The sequence below is a fragment of the Mixophyes fleayi genome, chromosome 1 (assembly GCF_038048845.1).
Source record: "Mixophyes fleayi isolate aMixFle1 chromosome 1, aMixFle1.hap1, whole genome shotgun sequence".
Classification (NCBI taxonomy): Eukaryota; Metazoa; Chordata; class Amphibia; order Anura; family Limnodynastidae; genus Mixophyes; species Mixophyes fleayi.
In genome coordinates, this window is record NC_134402.1 from 74825292 (window position 1) to 74842691 (window position 17400).

Consider the following 17400-nt stretch of genomic DNA (forward strand, 5'->3'; position numbering starts at 1 on the left):
AAGAAACTTGGGGTCCCACACATACTACATATTTTAATTATTTAATGCCCATGCATTTTATTTGTATATCATTTGAGAGGATCTGAGAACAGAATATTACCCACTCCCTCCTACCTGCGCTCATCCAGGTAAGTTGGACATTGGAAGCCCTCTTCTACATTTGATATAATGTGTAATCTATCATGTGACTTGTATTCAGAACAAGTCTGTGTATAGAACTGACCTATGAAGACATCCCACTAAAAGGAAAAGTGCACCTGTCTATCTGCCTTGTCATGTTCTTGCACTTACGTGGCACATTGTATCAGTGTTGAGCATTGCATGTGCTTGCTGTGTCTGTGTTTTGCTTGCATCAATATCACTTTGTGTGCTTCCAGATAGCGGTGGATGTGCTCGCAAGCGTGCTGCAATGTCTGTCACACTAACAGCTGTGAAGAGAGCGCAAAGTTCTCCAAATCTAATGGCTTCAGGTATAGCAACTAACCAATCCACGGAGAAGAACTTACACATCGGTCTGTAGCTTTCACAATTCCTGAGTGACATAGAAAGTCCTTGTATTCAATACAGAATTGCCTGGCGGAGACCTCAGCATACACATACTTAATGCTTCACAAAGCATTTTTCAATACAGCTGGCATAATAATGTCAAAGCATTTTATTATGGATTAGAGATGAAGCTGTTTTATTTTGTCACATCATGTAATGTGGAATCGGGTAGGATAATGTCCATTGCTCCATGCCCTATGGGTTGGGGTACAAAGTGTGTCCTAAACTCTGTTTTGGGTGTCACTTGGATGCCATACATGTAATATGTCCTATGGTAAAACACCTGTTTTGTAGTCCCTGTAAAGTAAATCTCCTCCATAGTATACAGTGTTTATATCTGCTTTACTTAATACCATGGTATATGACACTACTGTACAATATGTTGAATACATTCTGAGAACCTGTTTACTGAATGTATTACTCTAAATAAGATAATATAGTCTTGCTTTATAAATCCATATAATACTCTCTACTGCTGCATTTTATTGTATGTGGAATATGCTTGGTGGCTTCTTCCAACAAATGAAAATCTAAATGTGTGAAACGTTTGAAAACATTACATAATAACTTAAAAAGAAAAAAAAAAGATGAACCACGGGCTGTCTTTGTAACTGCAATGTTTGAAAATGTCAAAAAATGAGTCATTGAGTGAAAATGTAACGCTGAGGAAATATATTGCATTTAACCATTTCAATAGCAATATTCTTCTCTTTTAAAAAATCTCATGTTTACAGAATTGTCCAGCAGAATTCTGCTGTGTTGTATTTTAAATGATTACTTTGTAGTTGAAAGTAGTCTGTAATACTGCTGTATTAATACTGTTTTACTATACTCATATTGCATTAATTATTTTTAGTTAACTAATACTCGGTGTTTTCAATTGAATTGCCCCATATAGCATAAATTGCAGTATGTATGTGTTCCATGCTCTGTGTATTTATGCACTTCTGGAACAATCATCACTAGATAATACTGCTGTGCAAGATGTAAATGAGTTGCTCATCTGGAAGCCCCGATTCTGCATCTAAATGAGCAACTGTGGAACACTGAATAACATTTGACAATTGGAGAGAAGTTTGCTGCTCACTGAGCTGGTGTGGGCTTATGCAGAGGGTGTTAAAACATGGGAGAGCAGGTAGGTAGCTGGTCACACAAGAAAGAGTGGAGGTAAGAGTACCAGGAAGGTTAATGCTGATCTGTCATGTCACAATATGTCCAATTGGTTGAATGGGGATATCCGCTCAGGAAGAGCATTGATGCAGCAGGATACTTCCACTAGTAACCAGGGGAATGACTGCTTTAGAAAATACAAGAGCAGAAATGTAGTGAGGAGCAGCCACGAGGACCTTCAAGGTAGCATTTTCTAAAATGCTGCCTGTGCCATTAATAAGTGGCTGAGCAGTTGGTGTAAGGCGGGTACACACTGCAGAAAATTTCACCCAATGCGATATCTTTAACAATTTTACCAACATCTGAAAGTAGCGATCAGCAGGCCATACCTATGTACACACTTTTAATGTTTTACATGATGTACCGTCAGATCTGTGCTCTTCATCTGTCATAACCGTTCGCTGAAAGGATCATGACTCTGCAGACTCCATAGATATCTGCCTACAGTGCTGGTTGTAGTGCATACAAACTGCAGAAATGGAGTGACATTGTTCCTTCATTGAATGAGATTTTTAGTCTGGTTTAAAAACAAAATCAAATAAAACAATGTGCTTTGGAACAATAATCGTTCATCATTGGAGCGTACACACTATTGCTGTATTGGGACAAGCGGTCGTTTATCGTGTGGCCCAATAATCTGGTGAGATCCCAGTAGTGTGTACCCAGCCTAAGGAGGGTTTGACGTTTTTGGAAAACCGGCCCAATTTTCCTCTCTGCTACAGGCTCTGTAGGAAGGACAGGCTGCACCTCAGTGGGGAACTAGCGGTTGATGAAGATAGAAGCAGTGTGCAATATAGTACAGGTAACAAGCCTTAGTCAAGGGAAATGTGGACAGAATAGGTGTAGGTTTTAGAAGAGAGGATAAGCAAGGGGATGAAATTAAAAAAGGAGTCCTCCAAGCAAATTAGATGATGGTATTGGAAGAGCATTATGCTCTAGTGGGTAGACTCAGACTGGATAACAGCCATGATGGGGCAGTGAAGTGGAAGGATACAACAGTTTAGGAAAGGGAGGGGGTTGTGTATGGGCAAAAAGAAAGGAAATCTGCCCAACTGGAGGGTATATGTGAAAATGATCATAATGAAAAGTCATTATGGGTAGAGATATATGAAGAGAAGGAGACCAGTAAAGTACTGATTTAGGTTTGTTATAAGCCACCTAACGTAAGTAATTTTACTGAAATTCAAGAATTATTACAAATTGAAAGAGAAGTGAACAATGTAATCCTTCTCATGGGTCATTTAAACTGTCCACATATGAATTGGGACAATGAATCTAGTGGTTCTGGCAAAATAATACAATTTTTATACATTTGAAAAGACAACTACCAACAATTGGTAGCAGAACCAAGAAGAGGGAGAGCACTACTGGAATAGAGGATATATAGCTAATGTACATCTAGTGTACAAGAAGAGGGAGAGCACTACTGGAATAGAAGATATATAGCTAATGTACATCTAGTGTACAAGAAGAGGGAGAGCACTACTGGAATAGAAGATATATAGCTAGTGTACATCTAGTGTACAAGAAGAGGGAGAGCACTACTGGAATAGAGGATATATAGCTAATGTACATCTAGTGTACAAGAAGAGGGAGAGCACTACTGGAATAGAAGATACATAGCTAATGTACATCTAGTGTACAAGAAGAGGGAGAGCACTACTGGAATAGAAGATATATAGCTAATGTACATCTAGTGTACAAGAAGAGGGAGAGCACTACTGGCATAGAGGATATATAGCTAATGTACATCTAGTGTACAAGAAGAGGGAGAGCACTACTGGAATAGAAGATACATAGCTAATGTACATCTAGTGTACAAGAAGAGGGAGAGCACTACTGGAATAGAAGATATATAGCTAATGTACATCTAGTGTACAAGAAGAGGGAGAGCACTACTGGAATAGAAGATATATAGCTAATGTACATCTAGTGTACAAGAAGAGGGAGAGCACTACTGGAATAGAGGATATATAGCTAATGTACATCTAGTGTACAAGAAGAGGGAGAGCACTACTGGAATAGAAGATACATAGCTAATGTACATCTAGTGTACAAGAAGAGGGAGAGCACTACTGGCATAGAAGATATATAGCTAATGTACATCTAGTGTACAAGAAGAGGGAGAGCACTACTGGAATAGAAGATACATAGCTAATGTACATCTAGTGTACAAGAAGAGGGAGAGCACTACTGGAATAGAAGATATATAGCTAATGTACATCTAGTGTACAGTGCAGCTACATAACTACTATTTTAGAAAGGCAAAATTTCAGAAGCTCAGAGAACCAGTGAAGCTTGTATTCTTAACTTAAGCACAAGACCCAAAGGGATGATGAAAACTATATATTTCAAACTGTTGTAAGTGCATATTGTATTGCAATTTCTAGAAATAAAAACGATACCTATCTGGTTAAATAAAAAGGTATTGAAGGCCATAAGGGCAAAGAGCATTTATTTTTGTAACACTAGAAGGGACTGAAAACGTATATGTAATTCAAAGAATATACAAATATGTAAAAAGGAAATCAGGTTAGCAAATTCTGAAGCTGAAATTAAGACCACGAAGGATAGCAAGTATAACCCAAAAGTTTTATCAAGTATATAAATCGCATTAAAAATAAGACTTTTAATATTGGAGAAACTACAGACGGCTGGTCTTAAATGTTAAAATCTATGCAAACTATCATTTTACAGGAACTTGAAGAAAATATTTTAGCCTTCAACTGGTCTCTTAAGAAAAATGTGTAAGTGTGTGTGTGTATATATGTGTGTGTGTGTATGTATATATATATGTGTATATATATATATATATATATATATATATATATATATATATATATATATATATATATATATATATATATATATATTATACACACACATATATGTACACATATTACATATATGTGTGTGTGTGACCTGCAGAACCACGCACACATGCCAGTTAGAGGTCATATCTCTTGCATCTGCTATAATCCATGTATAAATACTGGCTAATGACGATGACTTGTTCTATCAGACCCCGTCTCTAGTTTCAGGTTACAGTTGCAATTTATCCCTAGTGTTTTGCAAAAGTATTTGTAAGGTACTGGTCATATCTTTGTTTTTAGCAAAGTAGCCTCTGGTTATGTGGCACTGTGCTAAATAACAGTTACCTCTGGGGGCCACCTATTTTGAGTTAATTAGTTAATTATGCCTGGTTTAATTCACTCATTGTCTTATACAAAGTCTGTTCACACATATTAACTTTAAATCCTTTATTTTTTAGGGCAGGAATCCCTTTCACCTGACTCAGGTACTCCGATATTTATTTTAATAAATAGTGATAGTAATGTATTTGTTTCAGTATTGGGGATTGACACAATGGAAGATGTTTTATAGGCCGCACTATTGCATTGCATTATATATATATATATATATATATATATATATATATATATATATATATATATATATATATTGGGGTAATGTTCATAGCACTGTAAATATGGTCTGATTTAACTCTAGATATCTGGAGCTCTTACTATGATTGTATGAAAGATGGTCTCAATGGTGATTCAAGTGGTTCCTCCCTTGCAGCAAAAGGCTTTAGAAGTGTCCGTCCAAACTTACAAGAAAAGAAATCCCCTACCCAGGTAAATATCTTCTGTGTTGACAACTTATTATCTTCCAAAATTTCAGCCAAGTAGATAACTACCATTATTGTTCAAAATATTGGTCATTATGTATGAAAGTGTTTAGATCATTTCATCAAACATTTATCCCCTGTTCGATGCATGTTATCTACAGACCTTTCCATGTAGTTTTTTGCCTCTTCTCTAGTTATTGCTGCTACCTAATTTATGGCAAACACGAGACGCACTGCAGAATACTTAGTTTCACCATACCTCCCAGCATTTTCCTTGTTCATATCAGCATGCACGAAAATGGGGCACAGTCATGCCACATTGGGGGTGTGGTCATTACTCATTGGGATGTGCCACATATCTCATGGGCATGCTTTGTTTGTTTGATGTTTTAGGCTGCTCCAAAACCCCCAGCTTACCCTACAGATGACCCTACACCACCCAACTAGGCTAAATATAAAACACATGAACAATTTTGAAGTAAACCTTAATTGAATAAATTCACCAAAACCCTTGTTAACCACTTTTTTTATATATCAAATAAAATATTCCCTTCTCTTAGTACCCTACCCTACAGGTAGAAGTCTTTACACCTAGGGCTTGGACCTTACAAGTGTTGGAGAGTTACCTCTAAGGCCTTGTCCCTACATGTAGTACTCATGCAACCCATGTCCTTCTGAACCATAGTGAAGTTGTCCTCATATATGTCTTCCATATTCCATTTACTGTTATATTAACCTAAGCAACAGAATGCAAATGTACTGCCTGTACATGTATGTCCTCCATTGAAAGTGTAGTGAGTTGGAACTATCAGAAAAAAGCAGAAAAGTCCTGAAAACTAAAAATGATAGAAACTAGCAATGCCCAGTAATGAACTGCTTGCACTAAACTATAAAGACATAAAAATATGTGCTTATGCTGAGCACAGTTCATACAAGCCACAAGTACAATCTTAGTGTAAGGTACTCGCACTGAAGTGGACAAACCGGGTTAGTTGATATGGCAGACCCAGCGGTGGCTTGATTTAGAGCCCTGGGATGCATATATTTCCTTGTGTCATATAACTCCCAACCTACCTCCCACTAAATGCAAATGGCTGATAATCTCCCAATGCACTTACCCTTCCTACGTCTTAACTTATTACCTTTTCTATTACCCAAACACAAAGACATAGTTTTACATTTTGGCGCACAGAGAATACAGATTTATTGTAAATGATGGTGGCAATGAAAGGAGATGCAAGTTCAGCTAAACTGCTAATACCCAATCAATAAAGGAATGGCCCTGGATCCCCGGTGCTGCATTACGGTGTAAGTGAAACTATGCCCTTCTGGCCTCAATAGACGGGTTTGCAAAAAGCGATACCCAGGACATTCACACAAAAGACTCCAACAGAGCCCTATAAAGAAAGGGGAAGAATACTGCGGCCAGACAAGTCTGTGCTCCATGTATTAACTGCTGACTACATTGCTTTCCCACCTACTGTGCCTCCTCTGAATGAGGAAAAAGAAAGTTAACAAAATGAACACAGCAGAGCATACATAGGCTAAAGTGTCGGGACAGGGAGGGATTTATCTGAGGTAAAGAGAACAACTTCCTATTCCTGCCTTACTATACAGAATTGCTTACCCACTCCCCTTCAAACCTATTGGATAACTCAAATCCAAACCAGGATAATTAACCCCTTGTAGATAAGTGCATTAATATACCTTAAGCCTAGCATTTAATTGTTTTTATCCCTATGAAGGTCTTCATTTATTTATGCCTTCCTCACCCTTTCCTTGTCATATATACCCCAACTCTCTCTTCCTCCATCCACCACTACTACCACCACACTCCTATATCTCCTCAGCCTCCTCACACCAAACCCCACAGGTTCCTATCAGCTGCAGTGTCCAGTGGAGGAAGGCTCTGGACCACCTCACACTCTATGCAAAGCAGAGGAACTATCACTAATGGTGTCACTGTCTCTCTGCACAGACCACCCACAGGGAGCAACAGCGTGGGCTGCTGCTGTGTATTGCAGTTCAGCTCTCTTACTCCTCCTCCACCAAACACTGCAGCAGGGTAAGTCTAGTGTAGGAGGGAAGCCTCACACTTGAATGCTCCTATTCCACATAACAGGACTGCTTCTAGGGAGCATAAAGCCCAACCCCCACTCTTGTCTGTACATAAACATGGCAAGAACTTTTAAACTTGCTTTACTATAATAAAATATTAGTAGGAAACTGTATAATTGTTAAAATGGTTTTTAGTTCACATAAAAATATCAAGTTTAGACTGTGCTACCAATTTTGATCTGTACCGGCTTGCATCCGCTTTACTGGTGCCTCTATCATATTGACTACATGTGTCGCACTCTCCTGTGATAATCAGAAGTATTCTAATCTTACATGCGATTTATGACATGCAATCATATGAGAGCAACCTCCATCTGTAACCATATAAAATAAAGTTGCTGGTAAGTCCTTCAGTCTTCACCCTAGCAATTCAGTGCTAGGGCCCAGCTTCTGCTGTATAATATTTCATTCCCTGTGAGAACCCTGGGGCAGATGAGGTGGGAGCCACAGAGATGATCATTTAGTAAATTGAATAGTGTTTCATGCAAGTGGGCACTACATTACTTTGTACTGCCTATAAACTTCATCATCCTTTTAAGGTATAAAGAAGTGGGTCATCTTTCTAAATGTATATAAGGTGTCATTAACTCTTTACCTCTGGCTCCATCAGTGGTCTCCCGGAAGCTCACAAGATCTAGGTGTTGGCTTCACCCAACTGTATTTTAATGAAGAGTAAGAATGTCCTAGGTGAGAACACTGGGGAAGCAGAAAAAGGAAAATAATGGAGTGATAGGGAAGAAAGCTGCAGGATGACAAGAAAGAAGAACAGGGGATAAGATGCCACAGGGGGGTAGTTGAGAATGTCAGGGGAGAAGACTGCACATGGGGGGTTATATGAGAGGGACAGGTGAGGCGATGACGCAGGGGTGTAATGAGAGGGACGGGAGAAAGTGGCGCAGGGGGGTAGTTGAGAAAGACAGGGGAGAAGATAGTGCAGTGGGGTAGATGAGAAGGACAGGGGAGAAGATAGTGCAGTCGAGTAGATGAGAAGGACAGGGGAGAAGATAGGGCAGTGGGGTAAATGAGAGGGACAGGGGAGAACGCTGTGTAGTGGGGTAATGAGGAACAGGTGAGAAGATGGCACGGGGGGGTAGATGAGAAGGACAGGGGAGAAGATAGTGCAGTGGAGTAGATGAGAAGGACAGGGGAGAAGATAGGGCAGTGGAGTAGATGAGAAGGACAGGGGAGAAGATAGGGCAGTGGGGTAAATGAGAAGGACAGGGGAGAAGGCTGTGTAGTGGGGTAATGAGGAATAGGTGAGAAGATGGCACGGGGGGGGGGGGTAGATGAGAAGGACAGGGGAGAAGATAGTGCAGTAGGGTAGATGAGAAGGACAGGGGAGAAGATAGTGTAGTGGGGTAGATGAGAAGGACAAGTGAAAAGGTGGTGCAGGGGGGGGGGTAATGAGAGGAACAGGTGAGAAAATGGCGCAGGGGGGTAATGAGAGGGACAGGGGAGAATATGGCGTAAGGGGAGTAGATGAGAGGGACAGGGGAGAATACATAAATACAAAAAAAAAATACAATACCAAATAAACCATTGTACATTTTCATTTTTTCCCCCCATAGCTTTTACCTCCCATTACACTCCCTCAGTTTTTGCTCCTGGATGGAGCACCCTATATCCTCATTTTTAGTAAAAAAAAAATTCAATTACTATATAACATTTACTTACCTATTTTTCTTCCATTCTGGATGGTCAGCACAGCAGTCAGCAGTAGATGCAGGGGACTCACTCTCTGTCACTTCAGCAATGGTCGCTCTTCACCACCTTCTCAGATGGGGGGGAGGGGAGCGGAGCACAGCATGCCAGAAAAGGAGGGGGCGGGTACTGCCAATAACTTTGCACACACTGTCTGTCACTGACATTACTGACAGACAGTGTGACTGACATCTCTGACAGTCTGTCAGTGAGAGACACTGCTGGCACATTGAAACAGCCGTCGGCCGCCTCAAAACAATGAAGAAAGTCTATTACAGACTTTTTTCATTTTAAAATCCTCGTCTGCGTCGCCCTCCAGATCCCGGCGCCCTAGGCAACTACCTAATGCTGCCTAATGGAAGCATCGGGCCTGTTTATACCTGCTGTACGAATATTTGGGCATCAGTGCTTGTTACTTACTTACCATGAAACAGATCATAAACACCCTGATATATAAGAAGGGTGAAAGTGTAGGAAGGCTGAGTCATCATCATCATCATCATCATCATTTATTTATATAGCACCAGCATATTCCGTAGCGCTTGAATGACAGACATCTCCCTTGCAAAGCCCCCCCCACAAAACTAGCACAAAAAGGTGCCCAGTGTGTGCCAGTTGTCCTAAAGAAAAGTTACAAAGATGTCCTTCTAAGCCCAGCCTGTGTATAAGAGGTAGCTTCACACCTACAACATCTCTTTAAATTACTAATTTCCAATCCTCTCTAAATGTTGCCCATTTTCCAACTCGTTGGGAAAATTTAAGAAATATCATTTAACCTTTTGACTCCTTCCTTTATTTACTTATTACTAATAAGGGGCAGATTCAGTTAGCTGCGATGTTCCTGAGAACATGGCGACTGTGGTTTTTTACTGTTACTACGGTAAAAATTTCTGCTCATTTTTTCCTTGCACCTCTATGGGGCACAAGGAAAAATAAGCGGATATTTCTGTAAAAATATCCGCCGCAAAGTGTCTCCTGGAATTGGCCGCAAGACAATTTTGCGGCTAATTGAATCTCCCTCTAAATATAACAAATATTTCTTATAAAAATGCCAGCATATAATGTTAAAATACCTTTAAAAAATATATATTCGCCAAATGTGCTCCCTTGTTTCTGTGTCTTACCATGTGTCAAGGCATGCAAATAAAGCACACACTGAGCAGAATCACATGTTAGGGTGTGTGTTTCTCTAATTGCTCATGTTGTGTCTATATATCCCCATATGAACACACTGGAGTGTAATTTTCTACATGACATGATAGAACCCGAAAATTCACTATGTAGTAATTGTCATAAACACCAAAATGCGCTCCTTTGTTTTTGGGCTCTGCCATGTGTCCAACCAGTAAATAAACACGTTTACCAAATGATGCATGATGTATGTGAAAAATTAATTATAGCAAAAAGCCAGAGACCTGAAATTCTCAATATACTCCTGGATCATTAACTTCAGGGTTTCGTTTTCTACCTGGAGTCATTTTGGGGATGTTCCTAAAGTTCGGGCACCTCTACGGTGACAGGAAATCCGCTATGGAATAATTGGCTCCTGCAAAGCTAAAATGTTCCCATTGGTTTTGGATCACATGTTCAGCCTGTGAGAAGGTATTACCCATACACAGGGGCAGCAGTGGAGCGAGCTTCTCCACTTATTAAAATCCTTAAGAAAAAAAACATCCAAATGTAGCATAAATTTATAATGGAACTGAGAAACTGACCTGTTATTAAATATTCCAAAAAGACAAATGATTATACTTTCAGAGCTAAAACATGCAACTTTGTTTCTAGACTATATGACAGTCTCAAAATTTGAATACAGAACATGTATTTCAGAAAGTAGAACAGTAAGATAATAAACTTATAAATAAAACATGTTAAAGTCAAAATCAGGGGGCGGGGGATTAAATCCCTGTCTGTCTTTAAAAAAAGAGTATAGAGTATAAACACGATAGTTAAAAGTACAGTAATATTAGTTTAATCAACACACAGCAAAATGGTGACATTTGATCTTGGACCTGAATGGGGTTAATATTAGTTTGCTATTGCTTATGTTTAGAAGTGTTAATAAAACTGCTGTGGCCATACCAGTCCGACATCACACAGTCTGTTTTTAGCTGTGTCATCATTGATAGGTGAAGAAGAATGTGTTTGACTTTACCCTAGTCATGAGAATGCAGCCTGTGAGTACACTAGGAGATTACTGAGCCACTACTAGTTACTGACCTAATAGGCTGTGTATTAGTGGTGCCTACAAATGGCTGCATCCATCATCTGTAGGCGATAAGTACACATTTAGAGCTGAAACTCCTGTTTGATTGGAATACCAGGGCAGTGACTGACAGAGACATCACATTGGTTGCTATGGCAATACACTGCTCTGATAGACAGGGATGTACTTTCAGCAGAATGTCAACAGCTGATCTAGAGTCATGAACAATAACACCAAGAAGCCTTAGATAAAAACCATATGTTACCAGTATCATAAAAGCAGTTTTTCTAGTGTTTATGCTAGTAATCACCAATACACATTTTCAGATTACTTTATTCCACATCATACTTATAATTATTAATTATAATTAGATTATATTTAAATGAGCTTGCGTTATTTCATTAAGATGGTTTTTTGGAAGCTCCATCCTCTCTATAAATGAAAGTCATTATTTTAAGTGAGATTTAAGACTGCAAGTTCTGATCAACCATCTGCAACTGTGTAGGATGATGTATTATGGTTGCATTTTTTGTGAGACACATATTATTCCATGCGGAAAGATGCAAGTAAAAAAGTCATCATCTGATTGATATAAAAGCATAATTATTATATTATGAAAATAGTATAAAATACTTTATTACATATAAAAAGAAGGCAAAATTCATTATAGATAATTTTGACCGTACCGGTGGAAAAATACATATCTATAAACATGAGCATTATCGTGTGTCGTGACCCCATACAGAGAATAACCTGTAACTTCTTAGACCTGAATACATTGTTGTCGACAGCCCCGGGTTTAAAAATGTGTCCCGGTTAATTATTTCCTTGGTTATGTCTCTATTTATCTAAAATTACCAAAATATAGTAAACACAGTAAACTCTCTAATTACAGATGATGGGGAAGCATGGTAGCACAGTGGTTAGCATTGTTGCCTTACAGCTCTGGCTCTATTCCAACCAGAGCCCTATCTGTGTGGATGTTATATGCTCTTACATTGTGTATGTGGGTTTCATCCCACAGTCCAAAAGACATACTGGTATAGACTGTAAGCTCCACTGGGGCAGGTATTGATGTGAATGATTAAATATTATCTGTAAAGGGCTGCATATTACTATAGGTCCTATATAAATAACTGTTAATAATAAATAAGGATTAGGTATTGTGCTGCTTTCATAATTTAAAGTGTAGGGGTTTCTCACCTAAATACATGTAACATTCAGTAAAGAAGACGAGAAAAAATGTATTTCTGTTGGAAGCCCTCCAAATCCCATTTAGCACCAATCACAAAATCAAGCATCCTGTACTTTTAGTCCCCATTAAAATACTAGTAAAATATATTAATTATAGAACTTTTGATTTTGTAATTGGTGCGGATTTAGAGTCTGGAAGCTTCCAATAGGAATACCATTTTCCCTACTTTAGGCTTAGTGATGTGCCATTCATCCTATTTTGTTCCCTTAATATTATTGTGTGTGACTGCTTCCATGTTTACTTGTCCAGAAGCCTTTATGACTGAAGCATGGGTTAAAATGCAAGCTGTTTGAGAGTGAGATTTGTAGTGAAGGTAGACACTGATTTGATGGCCACATCACCTCCAGTTGGGAACCACTTGCACTACATACATTACACATAGTTGCCTACTTTCCCAGAATGTCTGGGAGACTCACAAATTTCTGGGAGTATTCCCGCACTTCCGGGAGAGCAACAAACCTCTCAATTGCCAAAAAACTCAATAGTAAGGTGACAGGGGGCGGGGCTTATGACGTAAATCGTGTGTCATCGTGGACCCGCCCCCTGCTGTAATTGGTACAAAAATGATGATGAGGGAGGGCCAGTTTTGTTGATGGCCTTGTATGTTAGTAGAAGTATTTTATATTGATTCGGTAAAAAACGGGAAACCAAGAGACTGACAGAGTGGCTCATCAGAGACTCATGGTTTGCAAGAAAAATCAATCTAGCCACTACGTGCAAAATATAATGTAGCGGTGAGAGTCTGATTCACGGAAGACGAGGACGATGTGAATTGCAATAGTCAAAGCGGGAGATGAGTGCATTATTAAAGGTTTTTGAAGTGTCTTGTGTGAGATATGTGCGTATTCTGGAAATGTTTTTTAGATGTATGCAGCATGATTTAAATATAGAGTCTATGTGGGGAACAAAGGATAGTTTGAGTGAAGGATTACACCTAGGCAGCGACCTTTCAAGGTGTGACTTATGGTCATGTTGTCAGCAGAAATAGAAATGTGAGGTAGGTAACCTTTTGTTGGCAGGTGGGTATATTATTAATTATTTTATGAAAGATTGAGTTTGAGGTGGCAAGAGGACATCCAAGATGAACTGGCAGAAAGACAGTCAGTGATGCGGGACAACACAGATGGTGAGAGATCAGGAGAGGATAGATAGATTTGTGTATCATCCGCATAGAGATGATACTGAAATCCAAAGGAGCTTATTAGTTTCCAAATCAAGTGCAATAGATAGAGAACAGCAAAGGACCTAATACTGAGCCTTGTGGTACTCCAGCTGTTAAGAGAAGCGGAGCAGAAGATGATCCAGAGAAATTAATACAGAAAGAGAAATTAGATAGGAAGAGAACCAGGATAGGACAGTGTCTTTAATGACCTAGGGATTGTAGTGTTTGTATGAGAAGAATGGTCAGTAGTAGGCAGATGCAGCAGAGAGATCCAGGAGAATTAGACAATCAAATCATAGACAATGGCATGTCCATTTATGTTAGATCCAGGTTCAGTGAATGTATGAGTGCAGGCATCGGGGGAGACATGAGTCTGTCTTACATGGTGAAATCAATAAACAAATACATAATAAAATGGTAACAAAAGATAGGAAACTGAGACAAATACAAGACAAGGCTACAAACCAGACACATCTATGTGTCCAAACCATGTGATATCCATAGACATCAATCCATAATTTACCCTGTGCTTTTTCTGGCCACCCAACTTTTTCTTTGATTACATGAATTGTAGAATAAAAACATCAGGGCTTTAGGGCTTGTTCAGATGTGAGCATATGTCTCAGTTTGTGTTATGTCTAGAACAAGGCAAAAAAAAAAAAGCTATAAAAATACTGTAGTCACTGATATCCCAGATCCCAGTGGCAGCATGTGCCTTTTGTTCACTTGGGCATCAGTGTAAAAATGGGTCAGGCCAAAATAGCTCATGCACAATTATCTGGCATTTTGAACTGACCCACATTTTATACTACTACTATTTCTGTGAACAGCAGACTCGGAGGGCCAATGATTTCAGATTTATTTCCTGGCTCCCAATTCCACATGGAATACAATGTGACAAAATGATTTCAAGATGCAACTGTAACCAAACTCAAAAAAAGTTCTTAATAGTTACTGACTTGATAATGTCTTTAATATTTATTATATTAATAGCTTATTATACAGAAATGCATTTTTACCCCTCTTGCAAGTGCTTTATTTAATTACAACTAGTAGGTGAATGCTACGTATTCCTCTTCTGTTTATTTTGGCTTAGAACGTCCTCTGGTCTCCTGTTTAACAATTACCTGCCAAATTATTACCACTTTAATTCTCATTTTAATATAGTCTTCCTGCCGTTCACAACTGCAGCTATGGTTTGTCTGTAATAATCCTGCAATAAGGTACTCCTATAGACAAAGCATGGTACACTGTATATATGGTTGAATATTGTGTAGATTAGAATATTAACTGGTAAAGTTGTAAGTTATGTTCTTTCAATATTGGAATATTTTTTTATGAAATACCTGTAGAACAGCATTTATTTTGTATTGGTTTTCACAGTGTTAATCATCTGACGTCCAGACCTATTGTGAATCTTCCTTGTTATTGAACTCCATAATAAATATATGTAATATAGTACATTTCTTAGACTTCTGTGCACGTTGTGTTTTAGTCATTAAGTGGACTCCAAAGTGTTTAAAATAATAATTACATGAAATAGGTATACCAATGCATTTGTTATTATTTACCTTCATTAATCTAAACATGCTAATATATAATTCTTTTTTGTTTGTTTTCTATGTCTTGTTTTGCTCTGTGGCTGCACATTAATACCAGGCTCCCCTTCCTCCCCCTAGAAAAGGAAGTTTTCACAGGTCATCAACTAATTACCAGCAGGGTGAGATAAGTGAGCACATAGTAAGCATGGCAGGTGTTCCGACTGGTACCAGTAAGGAAAGTATCATGTGTTCTGCTAAGTCGAGCACGAGCATGCGGAAAATGACTACTAATCCACAGATTTTGTTTTCTAATGTTAGCACAAAATCAGAACACGGGAACAGTAAACTCATTCACCAGGAGCGTAAGCAGGATTCAAGGGAACGTAGAGTTTCCACCTTGAAATTAATCCTAAAAGAATTCTCTGCAGATAAAAAATATTCTAATACCCTTCCAAAACCCCACACTTCTCCAGCACTAGACCATTCACCCAACCTCTTGCACCATAACCCCACCCTGGAAAAACACACAACATCCCTGTCTGTTGAGATAGCTTCCAAGCCGGATACCAAGATAGAAGATAACCGGGGATTTCATGGACCTGCTGCAACTATGTCTTCTGACACTTTCAAGGCCCCTGCTAGTATTTCACGACAAAAGACCGCTACAGAGACTTGGTCCACGGAAAGACAAGTGGTATATTGGTAGCTTCTACTGTCTTATCTAACCTTGTTAAAGGAATGCAGTGTTGTGATTTTGAATATTAACCTAACCTAATAGTAATATGTACAAAATGAAACCTAGAATTAGTTATGATTAAGTAGCGTGTGTCAGCATGTTGAAAATATAGGGGGTCTTTGTATTAATGCTGAGGCCTCCGTTTCAGAATGTTACCTGATCCTCATAAATCTATAACTATTTGGATCAGATATGAGTAGTTAGAAGAGTGATGCACATTTTGTTTGCAATGCTCACTTACTCCCAAGTACCTGTGGTAAAATTACTTTTTTAACAAAACTATTTTTAGCATTGATTCAAAGACCCCAGTGTTACGGTTTGTAAAGTCTTAGCTTCTGCTCTAACATGGTATTCTTAGAAGACAAGCACAGAATATCATATATATTTATACAAATATATAATGTGTATGCGTGTGTAATTATGTACATGTATATGTCTGTCAATGTATGTATAAGTATGCTAAAGATATATATATATATATATATATATATATATATTTATATATATATATATATATATATATATAAATTTATAATGTATTTTTATTACTTAAACTGTGTCACTGTGGCTTCACAAGTAGTCAAATAGTGCTTTAAGGGAACATATATATATATATATATATATATATATATATATATATATATATATATATATATATATATATATATATATATATATATATATATATATATATATATATATATTAATATTATAATATAATTATACATTGAGAAATATTTTCTGTATGTAATGAAGTCCTTCTGTGGTGCTCCCGGAGCACTGAGCTGTGACCCAGATGTGTGCTGTCTGCTGGGAAGGTCTTTCCATTCCCGGACTCAGACCTGAAGACAACCTATCAGTTTTGTTCTGGTACTTTGTTAGGGCTATGGCGTCCTGTATCGTACTGATATAGGTGCTCATACACCAAAAAACCATACCTTATATTGCCAGATGGGGAAATCCTAATACTGAAAAAGTTCTTGTAATCATTAGCTGAAATGATTAAACCACATTGAATAGCAGTCTGTATTAATGGTCTAATTCATTAACACACATATTTCCAGAAAAAAGGGGGAATTAGTATTAAAATCATTTTGTAGAACAATACTTTTTATAATCGTTTAAATCATACGCTAATATGAAAATACAGAAAATAACTTACTCATTTAATTAATCTTGAATATCTCTAAAATATAAAGTGGAAGCAAACTTGATATAATATCAAGGTAGCGTTGAATGAATTCTTTTACTTTTGACTTTAAGGGGCATATTCAATTAGCTTTCCGGTTCGCGGTAACGCGCGTTACCGCGAATCCTGCGCACTATTGCCGTTA

The 17400-nt window shown here is 38.2% G+C and overlaps 1 protein-coding gene across 10 annotated transcripts in view; it reads left to right on the forward strand.

Moving 5' to 3' along the window:
* The window catches only part of SORBS2 (sorbin and SH3 domain containing 2), a 242241-nt gene that overhangs the window by 131175 nt on the left and 93666 nt on the right, over nt 1–17400 (forward strand). For 4 of the 10 annotated variants that reach the window (XM_075196778.1, XM_075196786.1, XM_075196802.1 and 1 more), the window contains exons 4-7: nt 378–470; nt 4988–5014; nt 5227–5354; nt 15449–16024. In XM_075196778.1, coding sequence (XP_075052879.1) covers nt 378–470; nt 4988–5014; nt 5227–5354; nt 15449–16024 — 824 coding nt within the window. The remainder of the gene's footprint in view (nt 1–377; nt 471–4987; nt 5015–5226; nt 5355–15448; nt 16025–17400) is intronic. The other 6 variants (XM_075196794.1, XM_075196811.1, XM_075196844.1 and 3 more) reach the window with 3 other exon arrangements.